The 24,389-nt window shown below is 45.0% G+C and overlaps 1 protein-coding gene across 5 annotated transcripts in view; it reads left to right on the forward strand.

Annotated features, from left to right (window-relative positions):
• FAM149A (family with sequence similarity 149 member A) overlaps positions 1-24,389 on the forward strand; it is a 261,077-nt gene that overhangs the window by 198,471 nt on the left and 38,217 nt on the right. For all 5 annotated transcript variants that reach the window (XR_003854328.1, XM_029586942.1, XM_029586943.1 and 2 more), the window contains exons 8-11: positions 26-180; positions 2,056-2,159; positions 2,361-2,588; positions 18,777-18,897. Coding sequence is in view for 4 of the 5 variants with exons in the window: in XM_029586942.1 (XP_029442802.1) it covers positions 26-180; positions 2,056-2,159; positions 2,361-2,588; positions 18,777-18,897 (608 nt within the window). In the remaining variant the exon portion in view is untranslated. The remainder of the gene's footprint in view (positions 1-25; positions 181-2,055; positions 2,160-2,360; positions 2,589-18,776; positions 18,898-24,389) is intronic.

Consider the following 24,389-nt stretch of genomic DNA (forward strand, 5'->3'; position numbering starts at 1 on the left):
AATTTGTGAATAAATGCTTTTACAGATGGTGATAAACAGATAGAGAAGATGAAATATATTGGTTGCAAATTGCTTCCCATGCCAGTCTGTCGTTTGACAACAGAGACAGCAAGTGTTCCCCCATCACGAGGCTCTGAGGCACGGAGCTTTTCATTTGGATCTCATTCCTACTCATCTCAGGTAAAGAATGTTTTTAAAACAGGGTTTCTGTTAGCGATGTGCATTTGTTCTGAATAAATGCAGAAAACATAACAAATGAGGCCATTTTCGATTCGTATGAATGATATGAAATGAAAATAGGCCTTGGATGAATATACAGGAAAGGTTTCTTGTATATTTATATTTGTTTTGTAAAAAAAAAACAACCTAGAAACAAAAAGCAGGCCTTTGGTGGGACCAGACCTTGGTCTAGTCCCATCCCCAGGGCCCAAGTCTGGTCCTTAGCATAGGCTCAACATCGGTGCCTGGCCTGAGGCTGGGTCCTGGTCATCCAGGCCTAGGCCTTGGTGACCTAGACTTCACTTTGGGCCTAGGCTTAGTCCAGGTCATCTAGGCCTGGATCTAATGTTGGGAACCCAGCCAAAACCGGGATCCTGATCGCCAAGTTCTGGGTTCGATGCCAAGGCCTGGTTTCAGTCCCTGTGGCCCAGGCTTAGGTCCGGGTTCAATGCTGAATCTGGGTCCTGGTTGTTGGGGCTCAGGCTGAAGGCCAGGTCCTGGTTGCCTAGGCCCTTGCCTGAGGCCTTGGACTGGAAATAGGCCAAAGCCCATCACTATGCCTTTTGATATCTTCTTTTCTTGATCCAGTGACTTAAAATGACGACCTCTACCCAGAGGATGTACTGCAGTGATGTTTCTGTAGGATTTCCTCTGGGGCAGAGAGCACCATTTTGTTACTCAGCCATACATGTGTACGACCATATAACAAAATAGCTCCATCCACCCTGGAGGAAGATGCCACAGTAACATCTTCCAGGTAGAGGATGTAATTTGTAATTACTGGATCAAGCAAAGAAGGCATTGGAATGATTGTTCCTGGGCCTAGACCTTGAACTTGGCCTAGTCCTCTGCATCAAGCCCAGGCCTCGGTGACAGGGAGACTAGGTCTTGGCCAGGTCCCAGTAGCAGGCCTGGGCCTTGGTGATTTGAAACTGGGTCTTGGTTAGACTTGAGATCATTCCTGTCCCTCGGCGAATAAGCCTGGGCCTGTGCTTGGAACTCTTGTCGGGGACCCAGCCTCAGTTCTAGCTTGATCTAGGTTTAGGCCTCTGTGACCAAGACTTGGGCTGGGCTCCAGAACTGGTCCTAGGCCTTAGCCAGGGCCCAGGCCTCTGTGACCTGGACCCGGCATCGGCCACCCCAGTGTCAGTCCTGGGCTTGGGTTTAAGCAAAGGCCTTAGGCCCTGGTTTTGGCTTCTGGGACTTGGCCTCGGCCATGCTATGGCTTTAGGTCCAAGCCTAGGCCCATACCCTGGGGTTGGACCCAGCCTGAGGCCTCGGGTCTACGCTTCTGTTTCAGCAACCAGGATCCTGTCTTGAGTTCTAATGGGAATAGAGCAGGTGAGAGTTAGGGTCCTGTGTTTTTACAGGATTGTTCTTGGGATGAGGTGGTGGAGGTTTATCGTGATTATTGAATTTAATTATCCAAATCTCAGGGGAAGACCTTATGGGCCTGATTCTCATGGGCCTGTACTCAGAGTCTTAAGTACCCAACAATACCTCTGGCTTCACTTTTTGGAACAGTTTCCTTTCTGCAGTTCATGATGCTCCCTCTTTGTCTACATTTTGCTCCCGCTTAAAAGACCCACATCTTTAAACTGTCTTTCCTGAAATTGCCCTCTATTTCCAACTTAAAAAGCAAAACTTTTTTCAAATATTTTTTTGTACAGTTTACCATGGTGTTTGCTCACCATGTGCTCTGGTGTATTTTGTTTGCATTTCTTTAAATCCATTTATTAAAAAAATCCCATTATTTTTCTTATTGTGTTGGCTTTTTGAAGTAACTTGATACCTCAGTCTTGAGAAAGTTGTATATTCTTCTGTTGCATTCTATAGGCTCATCGTATGGCAAGTAATTTCTACAATGATTTGAATGGTGTCATGACAATTCAAGCTAAACCACTGCAGCATAGACATGCAGGGCTGATAGACAAGGCACAGTAAGTACTATTGAGGAAACCACATCAGACTTTTTTTTTTACCTGTTGCTTCCCCCCCCCCCCCCCCAACAACTTGGACTTATTTAAAGGATCTTTAGCATCTTTAGAACTGATTTCCTGCATGAAAGGAACTAGTGAAGCTAAGTAATAATTTCCATTAGAAAAACAGATACTGTTCTAATATGAGGCCTTTTTCTTTAGGAATGAGCAGGATGATAGATCACTTGGTGTAGGTTCCAGTGTTCTCGCCTCGGTGCGCAGTCGCCTCGGGCGAATTGCTGACAACAGTATTCTTTCCGCATCTCGAGTGCTTCAAGCGTCTCCGAGGAAAACGCCCGCACAGCGCAGGTTGCCCTCCCTCAGTTCTGAACCTCTGCGATCGAAGACTCCAAATGTTTACAGTGATGGGGTTCTCAGAGGAACTAAGCTGTAAGTTTCCTTTTTGTCTTTTGCATCCTAGAATTCTGGTCCATGACAAACTTGAAAAAGATTATTTCAGGACTGATTTTGTCCATAGGCGACCTCATTTTACATTTAAAGTAAAAGATAGAAGTGGAGCACAGTAAAGAAAAAGGTCAAAAATAGAAATTGAAAGCACTTATTTTTTGGCTCCATCTGCTCCCATTGGTACATCTACCTTATAAATGGGCCATGACCGACGGCCCGCACATGCGCAGTAGAGCACAGCTCTACTGCGCATGTGCGGGCAAGGACGTCGATCTTAGCCAGCGTAAAAAAAAACAAAACATGGCGGTGTTGGGTGGCGGCGGCGGGTGGCGGCGGCGGCGGGTGGCAGCGGCGGCGTCGAGCGGTGGCGGCAGCGACGGCAGCGAACGATGACGAGGAGCAGCGGGGGCCAGTAGCGAGGGAGGGAGGAGAGAGAGAGAGGGAGGGATGGAGGGACGGACTGAGTGAGAGGGAGGGAGTGAGGAGGGGAGGGAGTGGGAGGGACTGAGTGGGAGGGAGGGAGAGACTGAGGGAGGGAGTGGGAGGGACTGAGTGGGAGGGTGGGAGGGACTGAGTGAGGGGGAGGGACTGAGTGGGAGGGAGGTACTGAGGGAGGGAGGGGGAGGGACTGAGTGAGAGGGAGGGAGGGGGAGGGACTGAGTGAGAGGGAGGGAGGGAGGGGGAGGGACTGAGTGAGGGGGAGGGAGGGACTGAGTGAGGGGGAGGGACTGAGTGGGAGGGACTGAGTGAGGGGGAGGGAGGGACTGAGGGAGGGGGAGGGACTGAGTGAGAGGGAGGGAGGGAGAGGGACTGAGGGAGGGAGGGACTGAGGGGGGGAAGAGTGAGGGGAGAGGGAGAATGAGGGAGAGGTGAGAGACAGGGATGTGAGTAAGTGGAAGGGTAAGAAGTTATGGAGCAGAGAAAAGGAGTGGAGGAGGGCTGAGGGAGAGGGGATGGGATTGAGACAGGGTGGGGAGTGACTGAGGGAAGGGGAGAGAGGTGGGAGTGACTGAGGGAAGGGGAGGGAGGTGAGAGTGAGGGGAAGGAGGCAGTGGGAGACAGAGAGTGAGTAAGACTGAGGGGTGGGAAGGGGGTGAGTGACTGAGGGGAAGGGGGAATGAGGGAGAAAAAGTGTAGGAGGGTGCTGTTTTCGAAAATGGACCGAAAACAAAAATGTAATGTAGCCCGTTGTGACGGGCTTAACGGCTTGTTTTCTTATAATTTGTGGGAAAGTAACAGGAGGAAGAATTAGCTCCTCTACAGTATGAAATGTGAAAAAATGAAAGCTTTTGGAAGACAGGCTAGAGGCTATTTTAGTGTATATAATTTATTTTAATACTTTCTTAGAAATAAGTATTTCATGCAGAAGGAAAACTAATTCTCTATCGACAAACAGACATAAATCAGTCATAATACATCAGTGATGTCATCTGATGGCTCCAACATGGACCCAGCTCTCAGAGCTCAGTAAAGACTTAACTGAACATACGTGGGAGTTTCTGCATTTGCATGCTGCCTTCTGAGCCTCTGTCTTCCTTCATTCGAGCTACTGCATGACCATGTTTCCATTCTCTCTCTACAGTTTGTTTTGGTCTTGTTAGTTGGCCTAGTTCTCTGCCTCATTGCATCTTTTTCTTTTACCACTGTCTCGGCAGCCCCTCAGCAGAACTTTTCAGTTCTTAAAAAAATAACATACAAATTAAAAAATCCAAGGACAAGATTACAATCAGCAGTTTTAAGGCCTGCGTTTTTGGGTACTGAATGTCTATTACAGATACACATTATGTCTATTATCGCTGCCTGGACCCAGATCATGATGCCTCCAACTGTTACAGTTGTGATTAGATGGTTCCTAAGGGCACAGCAGTACAGCGCTGGGAACATGGAGGCCCTGTGGAAAGCATGCCAGATAAGAGGCCAAAGCCTCGGTAAAAGGTAAGGCAACAGAGCCACCTAGAACTCGTCCTAAAACAATGATTCATCAGATTCTCAATGCCACAAGATACTGAGGGCGGGATTCTTATCCCTTTCTTTCCCACAAGTGAGGGAAGGTTCCTCCACCCTGGCTTGTCATCTCTTGGATCTGTCAGGGGTTCAGTGTGGTGCAGAAGACAATGGTGCTTTGAAGAATGCCAAGTGACGTTCAACGTCCTCTATTTATAGTGATCGAAGGTCCTCATTTGCTCTTTGTAGGGTGGCGTAAATCTTTGGGGAACAAGTAACTTTGTGTTGGGTTTCAAGAGTTGTAATTTTCCTTTCTAAGGAATGCTCCTGATGTTGTCTGATTCATTTTTGATAAGCTGCAAAGCTAATTATTCTCCCAAAGAACTGATTTAAGTGTTTCCCGAAGTACTACAGGAAATTGTTCAGCATCTTTGTGGACCTCCTTAAATTCCTTAATAACATCTCTAATCATCTGATAGAATTTGTCATTACCCAGGCGGACCCTGGGAGATTTACAGCGGGAGCAGCAGTGGGCTGTGGTCAGAAAGGTGACAAGCGAGAATATCAAGGGACCCAAAAGATGGAAGTAAAAAGGAAGAGCAAAGAAAGAAATCAATTCTACTATAAGAACGATGTAGTGGAGAAAAATAAGTGTAGTCTTTGCCAGAGGGATATTGAGTCCTCCACACATCTATTACATCTAATCGAGACATCAATTGCTTAAGTGCTGCAGCTGATCCTGAGAAGGAAGAGCAGTGAGAGGATCTATCGGGTTGGATCAAGGCAGGTGTTCCTATCGCCACCCATCACTATAGGTAAAGATGAGAAATTCTCAATATCCAAAGACAGTTTACCATAAAAAGCCTTTTGGCCCACATTAGGGCCATAGACATTTACAAGTGTGAATGCCATACCATAAAGTACACAGTCTAGTGCAATGTAATGGCCTTCAAGGTCCGTGATAAATTTATTAACCATTAAGGGAAGAATGCACACCTCTCTGCTTTTAGTATAATTAAATGAATAAAACACCTGACCAACCCAGTCTCTTTGGAGTTTTGGATGTTCTTTATCAGTCAGGTGAGTCTCCTGCAAAAGCGCAACGTGTGCTTTTCTTTTCTGCAAACAATCTAAAATACATTTGCGTTTTACAGGAGTGCCCATTCCTCTGACATTCAGCGTGATGATGTTAAATTCTGTATCAGCCATGGTCAAGACTAGGTAATCTAAGCGTAAAATGAAATTGTATGCTCTTAGAAAAAGACAGCTCCATAGAAACCACCACCCCCCCTTCCAAAAATAACAAATCCCCTGTACCCTATAACCACACAAACATTTCAAAACCTGTTGCAGAGAGAAGCAAAGAGTGAACAATCGTTTACTTCCAGGGTACTCTTCGTGGTGGCGGTTTGGGCCTTGTTCCGCCATTAAGAGTAGGCGAACGGGGGGGCCGCAATTTTTGTCACCACGTGCATCTAGAAATGCGAAAGTCGACTTCGGCGAATCATACTGCCTCCACCACTGACCATATTAATCAGGAGTTGTGCCGGATATATCAGCCGGAAACGCAATTGCTTAGCATGAAGTTGCTGTTTGACACGAAAAAGGCAGCGCTGCGCTTCTGGATAGTGCTGCTGTAGTCAGGATAAATTGCAATTTGATGACCGCAGTACATAAGAGTTCCCATATCTCTGGCCTTCTTAAGGAGCCACTCTTTAGCCTGGTAATAGTGCATCTTATTGATGAAGGCCCATGGGCAATTGTTATTTCTCGGTTCATGTCCGGATATTCTGTGCCCTTTATCCACTAACAATTCAGGGTAATCCTCCCTGGGGGAGAAAAGTTCTTTCAGAAACACCTCAAGGAACAACTGTGGGTCGCGGCCTTCAATCCACTCCGGGAGGCCCAGCACTCTTATATTACTTCTGCGGGATCTATCTTCTAAATCAATTACCTTGTCTTCCAGCGTTTTAATCTGTTTCTTGAGAGCAAGTAGGGAGTTAGCTGCAGTGGACTCCGAATCTTCAATAGTGGAAACCCTATTTTCAAGCTCTTCCACTCTGGGGTCCACCGCTTTAACCCTATAGAGATGCGCATGGTGCCCAGATCCTGAGACATGGTGGCGCGGAGCTCACATAGCTGTTGTAGGATTTGCACCATCGTTGTTTGGTCTCCAAGAGGGGCCGAGCTCTCGTCCACTCGATCCCCCATCTCCAATCTGGAGGCGGCTTCTGGTGCTTCTTTATAGAAATCAGTTATAGGCCACTCGAGCGTGCTACGTGTTGGCCGAGTAGCCATGCTCTCAAACAGCCAGAAAGAAACCACCAAAGGAGAGGATAAAAAAAAGATTAACCTCAAGTTTTAAGGGTGCAGATGCTACAGCTGTCTTCTAAGTGTGCATGGGCTAAATCCAAGGAGAATTTCGAGAAGATTAGAATATATTAGACTCTCAGGACAGTGGAGCTAAGCTAGCATGCATCCTCCTTCATCAGTGAAACAGATGCTCTTTCATATACTGTATTTATAAATGATCTGGAAAAGGGAACAATTAGTGAGATCAAATTTACAGATGACACGCAATTATTCAAAGTTGTTAAATCACAAGTGGATTGTGGGAAACTCCAGGAGGACCTTGCAAGACTGGGCATACAAGTGGTAGATAAAATTCAGCGTGGACAAGTGCAAAGTGATGCACATCAGGAAAAATAATACCATGTTATGATGTTAAGTTCCATATTAGGAGCCACCAGCCAGGAAAAGGAGCTAGGCGTAATTGTGGACAATAAGTTTAAAACCTTGACTGCCACCAGTGTATTAGGAATTATTAGGAAAAGAATGGAGAATAAAATGGAGAATATAATAATATCTCTGAATCACTCGCTCCATGGTATGATCGCATGTAGATGTGCAATTCTGGTTATCGCATCTCAAAAAAGATATAGCAGAATTAGAAAAGGTACAGAGAAGGGCAACCAAAATGATAAAGGGGATGGAACGATTCCTCTATGAGGAAAGGCTAAAGAGATGAGAACTTTTCAGCTTGGAGAAGAGATGGCTGAGGGGAGATATGCTAGAAATCTATAAAATAATAGTAGAATGGAATGAGTAAACGTTAATCGGTTGTTTACACTTTCAAACAGTACAAAGACCAGGGGACACACAATGAAGTTACTAGGTGATACATTTAAAACTAAAAGAAAATTTTTTTTTACTCCGTGCATAATTAAGCTCTGGAATTTGTTGACAGAGGATGTTGTGAAAATTATTAGTGTAGATGCATTTAAAAAAGATTTGGACAAGTTCTTGGAGGGAAAGTCTAAAAATAATTATTAAGGTAGACTTAGGGAACTCCACTACTTATCCCTGGGATCCTGCCAGGTACTTGTGACCTCGATGACCATTGTTGGAAACAGGATACTGGGCTTGATGGTGCTTTGGTTTGACCCAGTATGTCAAGTCTTATGTTCTTAATGCTAAAAAATAAAGACTAAGGGACATTCCATTAAGTTACTAAGTAGCACATATAAAACAAATCAGAGAAAATATTTTTTCACTCAGTGTACAATTAAGCTCTGGAATTCATTGCTGGAGGATGTGTTAAAGGCAGTTGTAACTGGGTTTGAAAAAGTATGGAAGAAAAGTCCATAAGCTGTTATTAACAAGATAGACTTGGGGAAAGTCACGACTTATCCCCAGATATAAGAAGCAAGGAATTTATCTACGATTTGGAATCCTGCTAGGTACTTATGACTTGGTCACTGTTGGAAATGGGATAATGGGCTTGATGGACTCTTGATCTGACCCAGTAAGGTGGTTCCTAGGTTATGTTCTTATGAAATTGTTGAAATGAAACACATCAGTGCAGAAAGCCAGGCAACTTTATATTGTGGATAGAATATGGTGCAAAAGGCAGCCCTACCAGCACTGACTGTCAGTTTTAGTGCCAGTCAGCAGAAGCTTCAATGCAGTCTGTGCGGAGTGCACCAGTACCTACTGCTTCGGCACTTACTACTGTGGCTCCAAGTTCCCTTTCAGCCCTCAGTGAGGACAAGCCTATATGAATATCTGAAGAGGATGCCTCACCTCCAGCTCCAGCTCAGAGTTCCACAAGCAGCCAGCTGTCAGAGTTGGTGAAGAATTTCTTTGCCTCCTTAAACCCTGAGGAACAAAGCAGGAAGCTAGAGCCTTTCCCCTCTGAGATAGAGGAACGTTTCCCTCATAGTGGAGCCCCGTAGACTCTGAGAGAGGCTCATTTCTCACCTCAGGGTCTGCCATCAGTAGGAGTGAGTCCTTGTCCTGAGGTGGTAGATTTTACTTTTCTAAGGGGAATCCCTTCAACAGCTCATTCTGAGTTTCTTCTGGTCATTTACTCCTCAGACCAGCAGAGGTCTCCTCCTAGGTCTCCTTCCTGATTATAGGGATCCTGGTTCAGTGTCCCTCCATGCAGGGACGGCTCAAGGCAATCTGCTGCCTGAGGTGATGGATGAGATGGCACCTCCCTCTCCCCCACCCCCCTAAGGTGTGGCACAGGTCAAATCAACAAAAGAGGAGGGGGTTCCCCCTTAGAGTTTTGTCTTTTGGGGGATTTGAAATTCTGGGGAAGGGGGAGGTAGGGTTAGGATTCCTAGAGGTGTGGCAGAGATAGTGTTGGTTCTAATATTTCTAGGAATCTGGTAATCCTGTCATTCTCCCATGAACCCTACCACCTGCATCCCATCGTTCCCCAGCATTTACACTCTGGGGAAGTAGGAAATGGGAGAATGGTGAGTATCTGTGTATGGCATACTCTCTCAGGGTCAGTGCAAGGGTATTAGGTGCCCTAGACAAACTTGCAGCTTTGTTCCCCAGCCCCTTCCCACATACAAATAAAAAGTTATACATTAATAATTTACAGGAAAAAGAACATTCAATGTACAGACTTATGAGGTAAAAACAACACTTATAACATGTATATATTTATATTTACTACTGTGGTACCAAAACCAAAACCCTGCAAAAAAAAACAAACCAAAACACTTGGAACCCATATGGCATTAGGCCTATTTTAACAAGTGCTGGGTATGGGCTTGCCCTCAGAAAACCATGAGTAAACTAAACTACAATTACCTCCCATATTAAAACAGCACTAAATGTTGATACAGTAAGAACTGTATCTATGAAAAGACAACACTACAAAAATTGCAACAGGCCCTAAAACACCAAACCACTTACTATTAGGAAAACAGAACAAGCCAAGCTGTTATAGATTCCTACACAAAAACTACATACCAACAGAATACTTCACTTCAGTCACACATACAGAACACAGAAAGACTCTCACCACATACAGAGTAAAGAGATAATAAAGTATAAATAGTAACTTGCATACAAAAACTGAACAAGAAACTGCAACATGCCAGACTCTGTATGCAATGTAACAATGGAAAAACTGAAACCTCACCATTCCTCATTAAACATCAAACAATAAAATCAAGAAATATCAAACATCACTCATAATAGTAAAACCAACTCATAAAAAAAATAAATATTTCAAAACAGCTGATGAATAGAAAATCCAGTGATTACAAACATATAATACTGGTTTTTTTATTTCCTAAACATCAATAAAATATTTCAAAACAGCAGATACATCAAACCCCCAATAATTAAAACTAAGCAAAAAAAAAAAAAATCCTGTACTCTGCATACTTGGGAACTTTAGATTCCAGTCACCCTGAGATTATCGTGGATTACTCAGGGGTGGGAGATATGCACAAACTTTCTCCTCTCTCTCATATATACACATTCTCTAATACAAATGTTCATTCTTACACAAACTTCCTTACATTCTCTCTCACATACATGCTCACTGATTCACATACTCCCTCTCCAAGACATGCTCACTATTTCACAAACTCTGTCACGCTCTTGCTCACACACTGAAAGAGGAGGCGTGGTCCATGCACGCATGCTCGGGGTAATGTGGTGCCAGGCCCTCTCTGGAGCAAGCACCATGATGTGATGGGGGCGGGGGGGGGGGGGAAGGGTCATGAATGGAGCGCTGTGTAGTGCTAGTTTATGGCCCAGGTTCCTATAGGAACTGCACGCGTCTTTTGAATGTGCCACAGTGGCAGCCCTCATTGGGCTGTGGGAAGGGTTACGTCGGCAGACGTGGGAGGAGTCAGGTTTGAGCAGTTGGCTCCCCCTCCTCCTCTCTCCTCAGTCTGCCTTTTTTTGCTGCTCTTTGTTCCCTTCAGCCCGCCCTATTTATTACTGTTGTTTGTTCATGGGGGAAGTTTTGTCGCAGCTTGGGGGCGGATGGCTGTATTATGCAGTGCAACAATGGAAAAACAGAAACATCATCATTCCTCGCAAAACATCAAGCAATAAAATCAAGAGTTATAAAACATCATTCATAATATTAAAACCACACTAACAGAAAGAATAAATGTCAAAACAGCTGACACACATCCAATAATTTAAAAAGTCATGTAAATTTGTTCTATTTCCCAAACACCAATAAAATATTTCAAAACAGCAGAACATGAAAACACCCCAAAATTTAAAATGGGATTAAAAAATCTCTAGCTGTCCAGACCATAAAACAAACAAGCAAATAAATAAATAAATACCTGAGATCTTTTGATTTCCAGTCACCCAGAAATTGTCACAGACTTGGGGGAAGGGGGGGCTGCACAAACTTTTTTTTTCTCCCCTTTACACACATAGTTGCTCTCTCTCTCATACACATGTCTCTCTCTCATGCACACATGCAGGTTCTCATATGTTCACATATGTGCTCTCTCTCTCTCTCTCCCACATATGCAGGCTGTCTCTCTTACACACTCAGGCATTCTCTTTCATATACACACGCAGGCTCTCATACGCATACACAGGCTCTTACACATACATGCAGGATTCCATGCAGAGGCAGCCTCTCCCTCTTATAAACACACCTCTCAGGCCCCCTCACCTCCTTTCTTCTGGCTTTAGTAGCAATATTATTTTACTGCTTGTGGGGGAGGAGAGACTTCTCTAGCGTGCCATTTCTTCTTTTTGCTGATGGGGCGAGAACCTCCACCTGTATGTCATCAATAGGTGCTGCTGCACCTGCGTGGAACTCTCTGCTGCTAATATGTCAGCAAACCACACCACTGATTTCCTGTTTCAAACTGCTCCGTTGTCTTCCTGCCAGTAGGGTGTGGGAACTTCACCAGCACTTTCTAAAACCACGTTGCTGTCTTCCTGCTGGTGAGGGTGGGAGCCTCACCGGCACTTCCTCAAACTGTGCCTCTTTCCTTCCACTCTGCCTCGTGCCATTGAGCAGACTTTTAGTTTCTGTTTGACAGGGAAATGAGGTGATCACGAGGGCCATTTTGGGGGGGGGGGGGGCACTTTTTGCTGCCCCAGAAATGTGCCACCTGAAGCAACTGCCTCATACTGCCTAATGGTAGAATCGCCTCTGACTCCATGGTCTGGTGAGAATTGCACAGGGATTCCTTCAGATCCCCCACTTGACTTAACTCGACATACATCTCCTCCGGACGACCTCAGCTATTAGCTAACTTATCCAGAAAACAATAAGTCTTTGCCCATCAACATGAGGAAGGAGCTGGACCTGAGAATAGATATTTTTGGCTTAATTGCAATTTCTTCAGTCTCTGCAAACTCTGTGTTCTTCCTGGTCCTTAGCCTCCTCAAAGATCTGCAAATAAGGAAATGGTGTGTCTTGATATAGTGTCTTCCAGTAGCCCAAAATATTGATTTGGATTATAGAATTTTGCCGCCGAACCTGTTGTAGTGGGTCAATGTTAGAGGGTTAAGTGCATACAGGACCGGTCCAATGTACATCCTAGAAATAATTCTAAAGCATTGGATGTATTTGGAAAGAGTTTTCCGGGATGTCATGCTCACTGCTAAGATTGCAGTGCACCAGTTGTCCAAAATTTGATACCTTTAATTGAGTTGTCGGGGCATGCAGATTTTCACCGCGCTGTAGGAGATGACAAACAGTGTGACTAGCATTTCATATGTGCTGCCTTTGAGACCTTCAGTACTGTGGCCAGGATTTTGCCTGTGTCTGTTGGTGCCTGAAGGTTTATATGATGTGTATGTGCCTTGCACAAGAGAAAAATTATTCGTGGATAAAGTACAGGAGACAGTGGCTCTGATTAAGGACCACAAACCCACGCTGCTGTTGCTGTCTGCATCTGCAGGTATCAACCGGCCCCTCCCAGATGACAGTATTTCTCCTGCAAGCAGCCATTTTTCCCCGATATACCCCTTCCATTCTTTTCAACAACATGATGTTCCTCCTATAGTGCTGCACAGTTGCCTGCTAGAGATTGGCAGAGGGAGAGGCATCAGCTGAAGATCCAATAGTAGTCACAGTCTAAGTGTAGGACCAGCTTTTGATGGCCTTGAGATCTGTCTCCCCGTCTCCCCTGCTGAGGGGAAGGATCCAGTCTTTCCTTCCAGAATGGGCCACAGTCACCAAGGACAAATGGATCCTGAAAATTGTGGCGTTTGGATACTGATTGCACTTCTCTTGCCCTCTTCCATCCCAGTGGAGATCATTCTTCAATTCCAACCCCTCTGCTCAGCTGCAATTACAAGAAGCTGCTCTCTTTCAGCAGAAGATAACCGAGCGTGCTCTACTTTAGGATTACGGCCAGGGGTTCTAATCCCAGCATTATCTAATCCCTAAGAATTCAGGGGGGATTGATGCCAGTTCTGGATTTATGAAAGCTGAACAGATTGTTGATCCAAGAGAGGTACAAGACAATTTTACCCTTCATTTAGCTGAGTGATTGGATTTATGCTCTGGATCTGAAAGATGCTTATACACACATCCTCATTCACCACACCAATCAAACATTCCTCAGGTTCATGATGGATGTGCATTACCAGTACAAAATGCTTCCATTTAGCCTCTCAGTGGCCTTGAGAATGTTCATAAAATGTCTTGTAGTGGCACAGCTTCAGTGGCAGGGAGTCTGCATATTTCCCTACTTGGATGATTGCTTGGTGATGGGCCTGTCCCAGGAAGATATTCTAGCATCTCTCAGCACAGCCATTCTCTTCTACAGTCCTGAGATTCCTAGTCAATTTCTCCAAGTTTAACTTGATCCAGGCACAAAGAATAAGTTCCTAGGAGTCTGGATAGACCTGCTTCAGGAAAAGTCATTTTTTCCTGTCGAAAGAGCCTGGGCTGGTAAAGTTCATTCTTCAGTGGGTCTGAACTTCTGCAAAGTCAGTCCTTGTTGTTCTAGGTCCCATGGCCAATGCAGTGCATGTAGACCCTCTGACCTGTCTGCACATACAGGGTCTTCAATGGGCCCTTCATCAGGGCCACTGGGATCATCTCTATTTGTCATTATTACACTTAATCTCTGTAATTCCTGAGGTGTGAATATCCTTTTAACAGTGGATGAACTAGGGACACTGATGGCGAACTCCAGTCCTCGAGTGCCGCAAACAGGCTAGGTTTTCAGGATATCCACAATGAATATGCATGAGATATATTTGCATACAATGGAGGCAGTGCATACAAATCTTTCTCATGCATGTTCATTGTAGATATCCTGAAAACCTGGCCTGTTTCTGGCACTCAGGGACTGGAATTCGCCATCACTGAACTAGGAGTTTCTAACCGTGGGTCTCTTTATGCATTCCAGCACATCAAGTGACCCTATCTGATATCTCCATCAGGAGGTGGGGAGTACACAACGATCCCAAGCAGATAGCTGTCTGCATATCAACCTTCTAGAATTAATAGCTATCTGTTGGGCTCTACAGGCTTTCCTTCATCTGCTATCAGGACAACTGGTTGGCCATGTTCCTTATAAACAAACAAGGAGACGTGAGTTTCTATGCTCCCTGTGAGGATGCCCTCCAAATTTGTTTATAGTCTGGCCATCACAATGCCTATCTCTAGACAACCTACCTTCCAGGAATTCAGATTACGTTGGCGGACCATTTTAGAAGAGTGTTGCAATGCACAGTGGCCCTTGAATCAAGGGGGTCATGGATGACTTGTTTAGTCACTAGGGAATGCTGGTGATCAACTTGTTCACCTCAGAGAACAACAGAAGGTCAAGATATTCTGCTCCATGCATCCAAGCAGTCACAAATCAGCTCCCAATGCTTTTGTGTGTTAGTGTACTCTATGTACCTGCCAATTTCCTCAGGATAAGGCGAGGGTAATCCTCATAACACTGGCCTGGTTATAGCATGTGTGATCTCCTTATCTTGTCCATCTATCAGTTCAGTCTCCGATTCCATTGGGAATCTCTGACTCTTATCGCCCAGGAGAATGGCAGGCTCTGCCAACTTAACCTGCCATCGCTGGCCCTCATTGGCATAGATGTTGAACGTGAAGTAGTTTCCTCATTATTCCTTCCTAAGGAGGTGGAGTACGTAAGCTAGAAAGTTGTAAACCAGAAGATCCTACATTTTCAAGTAGTCAAAGTTTTCAACATGATACAGGACCAGCTAGCAGGATGCCGTCTCCTGTTGCCCCAGGGACTTGCTTCAATATGTATTTTCCCTCTCTTCCTCAGGCCTCAGCACCTCTTCAGTTAAAGCTCATCTTAGTGCCCTTGTAGAATATAATCAGCAGGTGACAGGGGCTCTGATATCTCTCCACCCATTGGTATTAAAGTTCATGGCTGTGGCATTCAAAGCTTCCAATCAGTAAACTTCCAGTGCCTTGGGAACCAGTGTAGTCCTTGCTTAACTCATCAAACCTCCCTTCAAACCTCTCATATTGGTGGGCCTGACGTTTCTCACCTGGAAAGTGTTTTCTTTAACCATCACATCGACTCAAAGAGTAAGTGAATTGTATGCTCTGTTTTCCTACTTACCATACCTGCAGTTTTTTCACAACAGGGTGGTTCTACATACTCTCTCTGAATTCCTTCAAAAGTAGTGTCTGCTTTCCACATCAACCAAGCTATTGTGCTGCAACTTTTTTCCAAGACTGCATGCACACAAAGGAGAACAAGCTTTACATTTCTTGGACATTAAGAGATCCTTGGCATATTACCTAAAGAGGACTCAACCTCACCATTATGCTTCTCAGCTGTTCATGTCCTTTGATCCCAATAAGTGGGGAAGGGCAGTTGTCAAAAAACTTTGTCAAATTAGCTAAAGTACTGTATAGCATACTGTTATGTGCTGGCCAGCTTACAGATTACAGAATTTAATGGTCATCAACAGGTCTATCCAGTAAAGTGCGGCCGCGTATACCCCGCGTTCTACTCACTTTCCGGCCGCGTTAGCCCTTCCTGCGATCCACAACCCCCTTTAACCTACCCTTACCGCGTTCTAAAATCCCCGGGCAACCCCTTCCGCACGCGGCATGTATATTGCATGCAAACGAGCGAATTAGCTATTCCCTAGCATCCAGTAACCCGCGCCCCGACTATCGCTATTTTACCCTGCCGTTTTGCCGCGCGTTTAACCTGCTAACTTACCGCCTACCCTTACCCCTGCGTTAGAGGCAGGGGTAAGGGTAGGCAGCAAGCTTTCTCCCAGCCCCCGCTCACCTGCCCTGGCTGCGTCCATGGATGCTGGTCTCCGGGGCAGCCCCAGTCCTCTCCCCTCCTCCCGAAGCAAAAAAAAAAGCGAAAAAAAAAAATTGCAAGAGAGAGAGGGGAGAGGACAGACAATCCTACGCTCGGCGACTTACTTTTGCAGCTCCCCTCCGGACATCGTGGCTTCCCCCGTGCCAGTCCCCTCTCCCCTCCTCCCGAAGCAGGGCGCGAAAAGCAGCTTTGCTCCGGGAGGAGGGAAGAAGTGACTGGCAGTGTAAAGCGACGAAGCGGCGAAGGGACTTACTTTTTGCAGCCCCTCCGGACATCGGACGACCTCTCCTGCCTCCAGCTGCTCGCGAAGATGGACGCCTGCACGGCCGCTGAAGACGTGACATCACATGCCGTGACGTCACGTCTTCAGCGGCCGTGCAGGTGGCCATCTTCGCGAGCAGCTGGAGGCAGGAGAGGTCGTCCGATGTCCGGAGGGGCTGCAAAAAGTAAATCGCTTCGCCGCTTTGTCGCTTTACACTGCCAGTCCCTTCTTCCCTCCTCCCGGAGCAAGGCTGCTTTTCGCGCCCTGCTTCGGGAGGAGGGAAGAAGGGACTGGCAGTGTAAAGCGGCGAAGCGACTTACTTTTTCACCCCCCTTCAGACATCGGACGACCTCTCCTGCCTCCAGCTGCTCGCGAAGATGGACGCCTGCACGGCCGCTGAAGACGTGACATCACATGCCGTGACGCCAAACGTCGTGACGTCACGTCTTCAGCGGCCGTGCAGGCGTCCATCTTCGCGAGCAGCTGGAGGCAGGAGAGGTCGTCCGATGTCCGGAGGGGCTGCAAAAAGTAAGTCGCTTCGCCGCTTCGTCGCTTTACACTGCCAGTCCCTTCTTCCCTCCTCCCGGAGCAAGGCTGCTTTTCGCGCCCTGCTTCGGGAGGAGGGGAGAGCGGACTGGCAATCCCGACTTCCTGGTATCTGTCATTTCAAATGACATTTGAAATGACAGATACCAGCGTGGCCGTGAAGCGTTAGGCCCGTGCACCCAGGATACTGTATAGGCGCTCTATCCAGTAAAATGGGTTGCGCGGGCCTAACGCTTCTTCACGGACACTTCTTAGACGCAGCTTGCATTTGCAAGCTATTTACCTACAGGATCGAGCGGTAGGTGAGCTGCACTGTGCGTGCGGCAACCGCGGGTGCGCCGGGCACTAACGCAGCTCTTCCTACCGCTCGTTACTGGATAGACCTGCAAGTGAGAGTCATGGTGACTTCAATGGCTCACCTTAGGGACACTTCCATGGAAGATATATGCAGAATTGTTACTCGATAATCTGTTTGCATCTTCACATCCCACTACTGTCTGGACAACATTTCCTGACAGTAACTTTAGACAAGCAGTTGTGTGCATCCTGTTCACCCAGTAGTTCATACTCTACCTGGTGAGTTCTGGTTGTCTTTACATAAGAACCTAAGAAGTTACACAGAAACATAGAAATAACAGCAGAAAATGACCAAATGGTCCATCCAGTCTGCCCAGAAAACTTATGATAGTATCTGATGTGCCGTTTAGGGTTATTCCCATGCTTATCAGTTTCCCAGACCGGGGAAGTCAGGGCCCTTGTTGGTTGCTATTTGAATCCAATTCCCTGTTAAGCCTTGCCATTGAAGCAGAGAGCAGTGTTGGCGTTTAATCAAAGTATCAGGCTTATTGGTTAAGGGCAGTAACCGCCAAAACAATAAGTTGCCCCCATACTTGGTTCCACAGACCATAAAGGTTGGGGCCCTCATCGGTTGCTGTTCAAATCCAATTTCCCTTTTCCCCCTGCATTGAAGCGGAGACTCATGATGGAGTTGCATCAAGATTATGAAGGCTTATTGGTTAAGGATAATAACTGCTGCACCAGCAAGTTACCCCCAAACATTCTTTTCTTCATTTCCATTCTCTAGCCTAGGTCAAATCGAGGGTCCATCAAGCCCAGCATCCTGTTTCCAATGATGGCAATCCAGGATACAATTATCTGGCAAATATCCAAACAATAAATAAATCACATGCTACTAATGCCAGTAATAAGCAGTGCATATTCCCTAAGTCAATTTGATTAATAGCAGTTTATGGACTTCTCCTCCAGGTACTTGTCTAAACTTTTTTTAAGCCCAGCTATACTAACTGACATAACCACATCCTCTGACAATGAATTCCAGAGCTTAATTGTTTATTGAGTGAAAACAATTTCTATGGTTTTAAATAATTGCTCTGCAATGCGTCTGTCAGCTTGGGATTCTACACATATTATGGCTGATTCATGCCTGCTTGTTGATGGAGAAAGTAAGTTTGCTTGCTTATGTAGACAACAGGATGAATCAGCCTTACTTTATACTTGCATGCCTCCCTGGTGAGTCAGTTACCTTGAGGCAGCAGGCAAGTATGGGAACTCCCACACATGCTCAATAAGACTTTTACTGAGTTCTAAGAGCTGGGGCTGTCGACATCATCAAATAACGGCACCCATACATTATGACTGATTCATCTTACTGTCTACAGAGAATCCTGTTTACAGGTAAACAAACTTGATGGACCAGACATTAATAACAGCAATCTCCTTTGTTCTTATGCTTCAGGTGTTTTTTTTTTAAGTTATGCTGAGTTTATTATGTATCTTCTAATATATGTGTAATTTGCATTTTCTTAAACCAGGCTTGCTTTCATTTGTCAGGTACATGGGGTTAGATCGCTTGTCCTCACCATCTGTACAGATGACCCAAAATAAATTACCACCAATAAACTCAGAAACAACTGAACAACATCTTACCGTGCCTGGTTCACGATATACAACTGTAAGATTTCTGTTTATTTTGGTTACATAGATCATGATGGTAGATGATAAAATGTAAGTACCATCTAGACTGCCCATTTACCCTTTCTTGCTATGGTTCTGCATACCCCTAGCTTTATCTTCACTTCCTTGCAATTAAGGATCCTCTGTGCTTATCCCTTGCTTGTTTCAGTTTGGATAGCTTTGTTCCCATAACCTCTCCTGGGAAGCTGTTCCACTTATCCATCACCCTTTCTGTGAACAAATATTTCCATATGGGCAATTAATAGTAAGACAATTTATACATTTTTTACCTGCAGAAATCCCTTTGAAAATTGTGTTCCCTATGTCACAAATATAAAGAAAAGCACTAACAAAACTATCTGCATGATTGTATGAAAAAATAGAATATTCCTGTCATGCTTATTCCTGGAAGAGAAAGGACGAATGCTTTTCAGATTGGCTTTAACATGCATGTTAAATTTGTTTGACGTCTGAAACAGAATGTGGGCTTGTTGTATGCCACCTTGTGGAGATTCCCAGATTTAAATGCCTTAGAGCTCCTTTTTAACCTAGATGAGAGTAGGTCTAGAGTGGATTGATAATGCATTTCTCGCAGAACAGGTAGATGGGGGTTTGTGAATCCATAAAAACACTTGTTTTTTGATGAATTCCTAGCCCTTTCTCCAAAGGTCACTTTTCATGCTGATGGGGATTAATAAGCTTAAGGAGTGCCTCCAAAAGAAGCAACAGTCTTCAAGGAAAGTGCCTTGAAATAAAATCGGCCGCAGGCAAGAATGTTATTTGTATGTCGAGGAAACATTAAACATCACAGACTGTAAATTCAAGAAAAATAGTTCTATAGACTTACATGAAGCTCAAAGAAAACCAGAAGCTAGAAAGGGCAGAAATGCATTCTACTAAGCTTATAAGTAAATGGTATAAATGACGAGCAGTGCACAACAAGGGTAGCAGAATTCCGTTTTGGCTGGTGGGGGAGGGGTAAGCAAACCAAGCTCTGCCCCCCTTCCTCTGTCTCCCTGCTCCCATTAGTCTTTCTGTGCTTCCACACCCACTCTCTCTCCCCTCCTCCATCGTCTTCTGCCCTAACACCCCTTTTGTTCTCTTCCTACCATTCCCCTCTCCCTCATGCTGACCTGTGGCAGGAGGAGGAGAGCACTGGTGCATCATGCCACTTACTCCTCTTCTGCCACGTGGCCCGACTGCTGCTTTGAACTGTATGATTATACAGAGATCTATGTGAGACAAACAAAGCAGCAGTCGAGCCATGGGCTGCAGAGGTGGAAGATGTGGTCGATGTGCCGCTACTCCCCTCCTCCCCCTGCCACTGAACAGCTGCCATGCGTTCCACCTGGCCCCAGATCTCCTGCAGCGATTCTGCGGGAAGAGCTCGATTTTGGTTAGGCCATGGGCCCCTGTGGTCCACCCCAGTCTGACACCTATGATGCTCAAGGAGGAACTTTCCTGAAAACAGAGTTGAGGATTGTTTAGGATTTCACTGGTGAAACAGAGAAAAGAAAAACCCTTCCTGAAAATGTCTGAAAGTATAAAGCTGAACTCCAGAGGACAAAACATGCTCATAGAGGATGTGTCTCGTCAAAGCTCAATCTAAATAATAGCACCCAGTAGAGAAGAGTACAGATGCTTGAAGCTTAAGAGGAGAGCACCACCTGTGTGAAGACTGGGTCCGAGAGGTTTTACATGGGGTAAATATGAATGAGGTGACTGGGCCTTGGAGTTGTAATGCAAGAAGAACTTAGATGAATCTGAGGCCTCCACCTTAATAATGAAGTAAGGAGGGAGCAAAGACATGAAAAAGATGCAGATGTAAAACTCCTGACATAGTTCATAAAACAGGCGGTGAGCAACGTGAGCAAATAACTCTGCTGATGGTGTGAATTTTGGAATCAAAAATATCTGTGCCATCCAAAAAAAAGGAAGTATGTAGTACAATAAGAACATGTTGGATACATGTAGATTTAAAGCCAAAGACATCTTAGTGATACTGAAAAAGGGTGGAAAAACACCACATTTAAATGCAGTGCAGAGAAACAAACACGTAAACGCTTCTGAGATGGAGCCTGAAAAATATGAAGTTCCTGGTCAAGCATTTAAATGAGAACCAGTGATATCCTAGAGGGGAGTTCCTGATCAAGCATTTAAATGAGAACCAGTGATATCCTAGAGGGGAGTTCCTGATCAAGCATTTAAATGAGAACCAGTGATATCCTAGAGGGGAGTTCCTGATCAAGCATTTAAATGAGAACCAGTGATATCCTAGAGGGGAGTTCCTGATCAAGCATTTAAATGAGAACCAGTGATATCCTAGAGGGGAGTTCCTGATCAAGCATTTAAATGAGAACCAGTGATATCCTAGAGGGGAGTTCCTGATCAAGCATTTAAATGAGAACCAGTGATATCCTAGAGGGGAGTTCCTGGTCAAGCATTTAAATGAGAACCAGTGATATCCTAGAGGGGAGTTCCTGGTCAAGCATTTAAATGAGAACCAGTGATATCCTAGAGGGGAGTTCCTGATCAAGCATTTAAATGAGAACCAGTGATATCCTAGAGGGGAGTTCCTGATCAAGCATTTAAATGAGAACCAGTGATATCCTAGAGGGGAGTTCCTGATCAAGCATTTAAATGAGAACCAGTGATATCCTAGAGGGGAGTTCCTGATCAAGCATTTAAATGAGAACCAGTGATATCCTAGAGGGGAGTTCCTGATCAAGCATTTAAATGAGAACCAGTGATATCCTAGAGGGGAGTTCCTGATCAAGCATTTAAATGAGAACCAGTGATATCCTAGAGGGGAGTTCCTGATCAAGCATTTAAATGAGAACCAGTGATATCCTAGAGGGGAGTTCCTGATCAAGCATTTAAATGAGAACCAGTGATATCCTAGAGGGGAGTTCCTGATCAAGCATTTAAATGAGAACCAGTGATATCCTAGAGGGGAGTTCCTGATCAAGCATTTAAATGAGAACCAGTGATATCCTAGAGGGGAGTTCCTGATCAAGCATTTAAATGAGAACCAGTGATATCCTAGAGGGGAGTTCCTGATCAAGCATTTAAATGAGAACCAGTGATATCCTAGAGGGGAGTTCCTGATCAAGCATTTAAATGAGAACCAGTGATATCCTAGAGGGGATTACTGGGAGTCTCTTGTTAATGTATTATCATATGCTTCTAGCATTGCTCTGACTGACATGTGCCCAGCTGGACTTGAGGCTGTGGGTGAATGAGGAGGGGGGGGGGGCAGGAGGGGAATGTGATTTTCAGCATAAATCCAGGGAAGCAGGGGTCGGCCTTGGAGCACTAAGCTCTAGCTGCATTTCTTTATTTTAATTTGGAGGGTTGCAGGAGGTGGGAGGATCGGGCACTACTCATACTTTTTTAAAAAGTGTTTTCTCGGATGGGAGTCTGGGGAATCAAGCCTGAAGACCCCAAAGTTGTGAGGGGGGGGGGGTGTTGTTTCCTTTTGCTTCTACTACTACTACTATTACTTAACATTTCTGTAGGGCGACTCGATGTACCAGTGCGGTACAAAAATATATAAGAGATAATCCCTTCTTAGTAGAGCTTACAATCTAATCAAGACAAACATACAGGGCCTAGGGGAATTTAATTTATTAAGATAATGGTTGAAAATTAATGAGGCTGTAAACAGGACAATCAGGATTTAGGATTTAAAAGCAGCCTCAAAAATGTGAGTTTTAGATGGGATCTAAATAAGGCAAGAGAGGGAGCAATGACGCACCAGCTCAAAAGGTCTAGTGTAAGCATATGGTGCAGCCAGAGGGAAAGCATGGAGTCAGAAATTGGCTGTAGAGGAGAAAGGCATAGATAGGCATGACTTGCCAGATGAATAGAATGCACAAGGAGCAATATAAAGAGAGAGATAAGAGAGGAGAGATAGTGAGGAGCTACAGAGTGCAGGCTCTTGTAGATGAGTAAGATGAATTTGAACTGTATGTGGGAAGGATAGAGAGCCAATGCAATGGCTTGAGGAAAGGGGTTATATGGGTATAGTGACTTTGGCAAAAGATAAGTCATGCAGCTGAATTTTGGATAGATTGTACTGGAAAGAAATGGCTCATTGGTAGACCTGTGAGGAGCAGGTTGCAGTAGTCTAAGCAGGAGGTGATGAGAGTGGGTAAGAATTTTGGTAGTGTGTTCAAAAAAGATGGGATGGATTTTTGAGGTAATATATAGAAAGAAAGGGCACATTTTAACAGTATTTTGGACCTGTGTACAGTAGTCGAAGATGATGCCAAGGTTACAGGCTGAAAAGAGGGGAAGTGAACTTAGGGAGAAAGAGGAGGAGCTCTGCTTTGACCAAGTTGAGTTTAAGGTGGCAGTGGGACATCTAGGCAGCAATGTCAAACAAGCAGGCTGAAATTTGGGACTGAATTCCTGAGGAAATTTCTGTTGTAAAGAGGTAACTCTGGGTATAATCATGACAAAGATGCTATTGAAATTCATCAGAGGAAATCAGAACACCAAGTGAATTAGTTCACAGAGATAAGAGAAGAAGGCCCACAACAGAACCCTGAGGCAGACCAATTGATAGTGGGTTGGCAGTAGAGGAGAATCTTCCAGAGGAAACACTAAAATGTGAAGAGGAGAGATTGAAGAATCTAAATATGTACACCCTGGAGGAAAGGAGGAGCAGAGGTGATATGATACAGACTTTCAGATACTTGAAAGGTTTTAATGATCCAAAGACAACAACAAACCTTTTCCGTAGGAAAAAAATCAGCAGAACTAGGGGTCACGATTTGAAGCTCCAGGGAGGAAGATTCAGAACCAACGTCAGGAAGTATTTCTTCACGGAGAGGGTGGTGGATGCCTGGAATGCCCTTCCGGAGGAAGTGGTGAAGACCAGAACTGTGAAGGACTTCAAAGGGGCGTGGGATAAACACTGTGGATCCATAAATTCAAGAGGCTGCCAATGAAGAGTGGGGGACTCGCCAGAATGATGGCTACTGCCTGGAGACAATACCCTTATTCAATAAACATACACATGGTTACTGTGACTCCAACATCACTCTAAGCTTCAACAGCAAGAGGAAATATGGAAAAAAAGGATTTGCACTCACAAAGAGGGGAGTAGCTGGCTTGTTACGGCGGTTACTACCCCAAACCAAATAAGCCTGATACTTCACTTTCAATGCATATCCAGCATAGTTCTCTGCTTCAACGGCAGGGCAGAAGAAAAACTGATACTTTACACATCCAACAGAGCTCTCTGCTTCAACGGCAGGGGAGAAGAAAAAAGGGTTCGCACTCACAAAGCGGGGAGTAGCTGGCTTGTTACGGCGGTTACTACCCCAAACCAAATGTGCCTGATACTTCACTTTCGATGCATATCCAGCATGGCTCTCTGCTTCAACGGCATGGGAGAAAGACTGATACATCACGCATTTCCAGCATAGTTCTCTGCTTCAACGGCAGGGCAGAAGAAAAACTGATACTTCACACATCCAGCAG

Source organism: Rhinatrema bivittatum, chromosome 1 (assembly GCF_901001135.1).
Source record: "Rhinatrema bivittatum chromosome 1, aRhiBiv1.1, whole genome shotgun sequence".
Classification (NCBI taxonomy): domain Eukaryota; kingdom Metazoa; phylum Chordata; class Amphibia; order Gymnophiona; family Rhinatrematidae; genus Rhinatrema; species Rhinatrema bivittatum.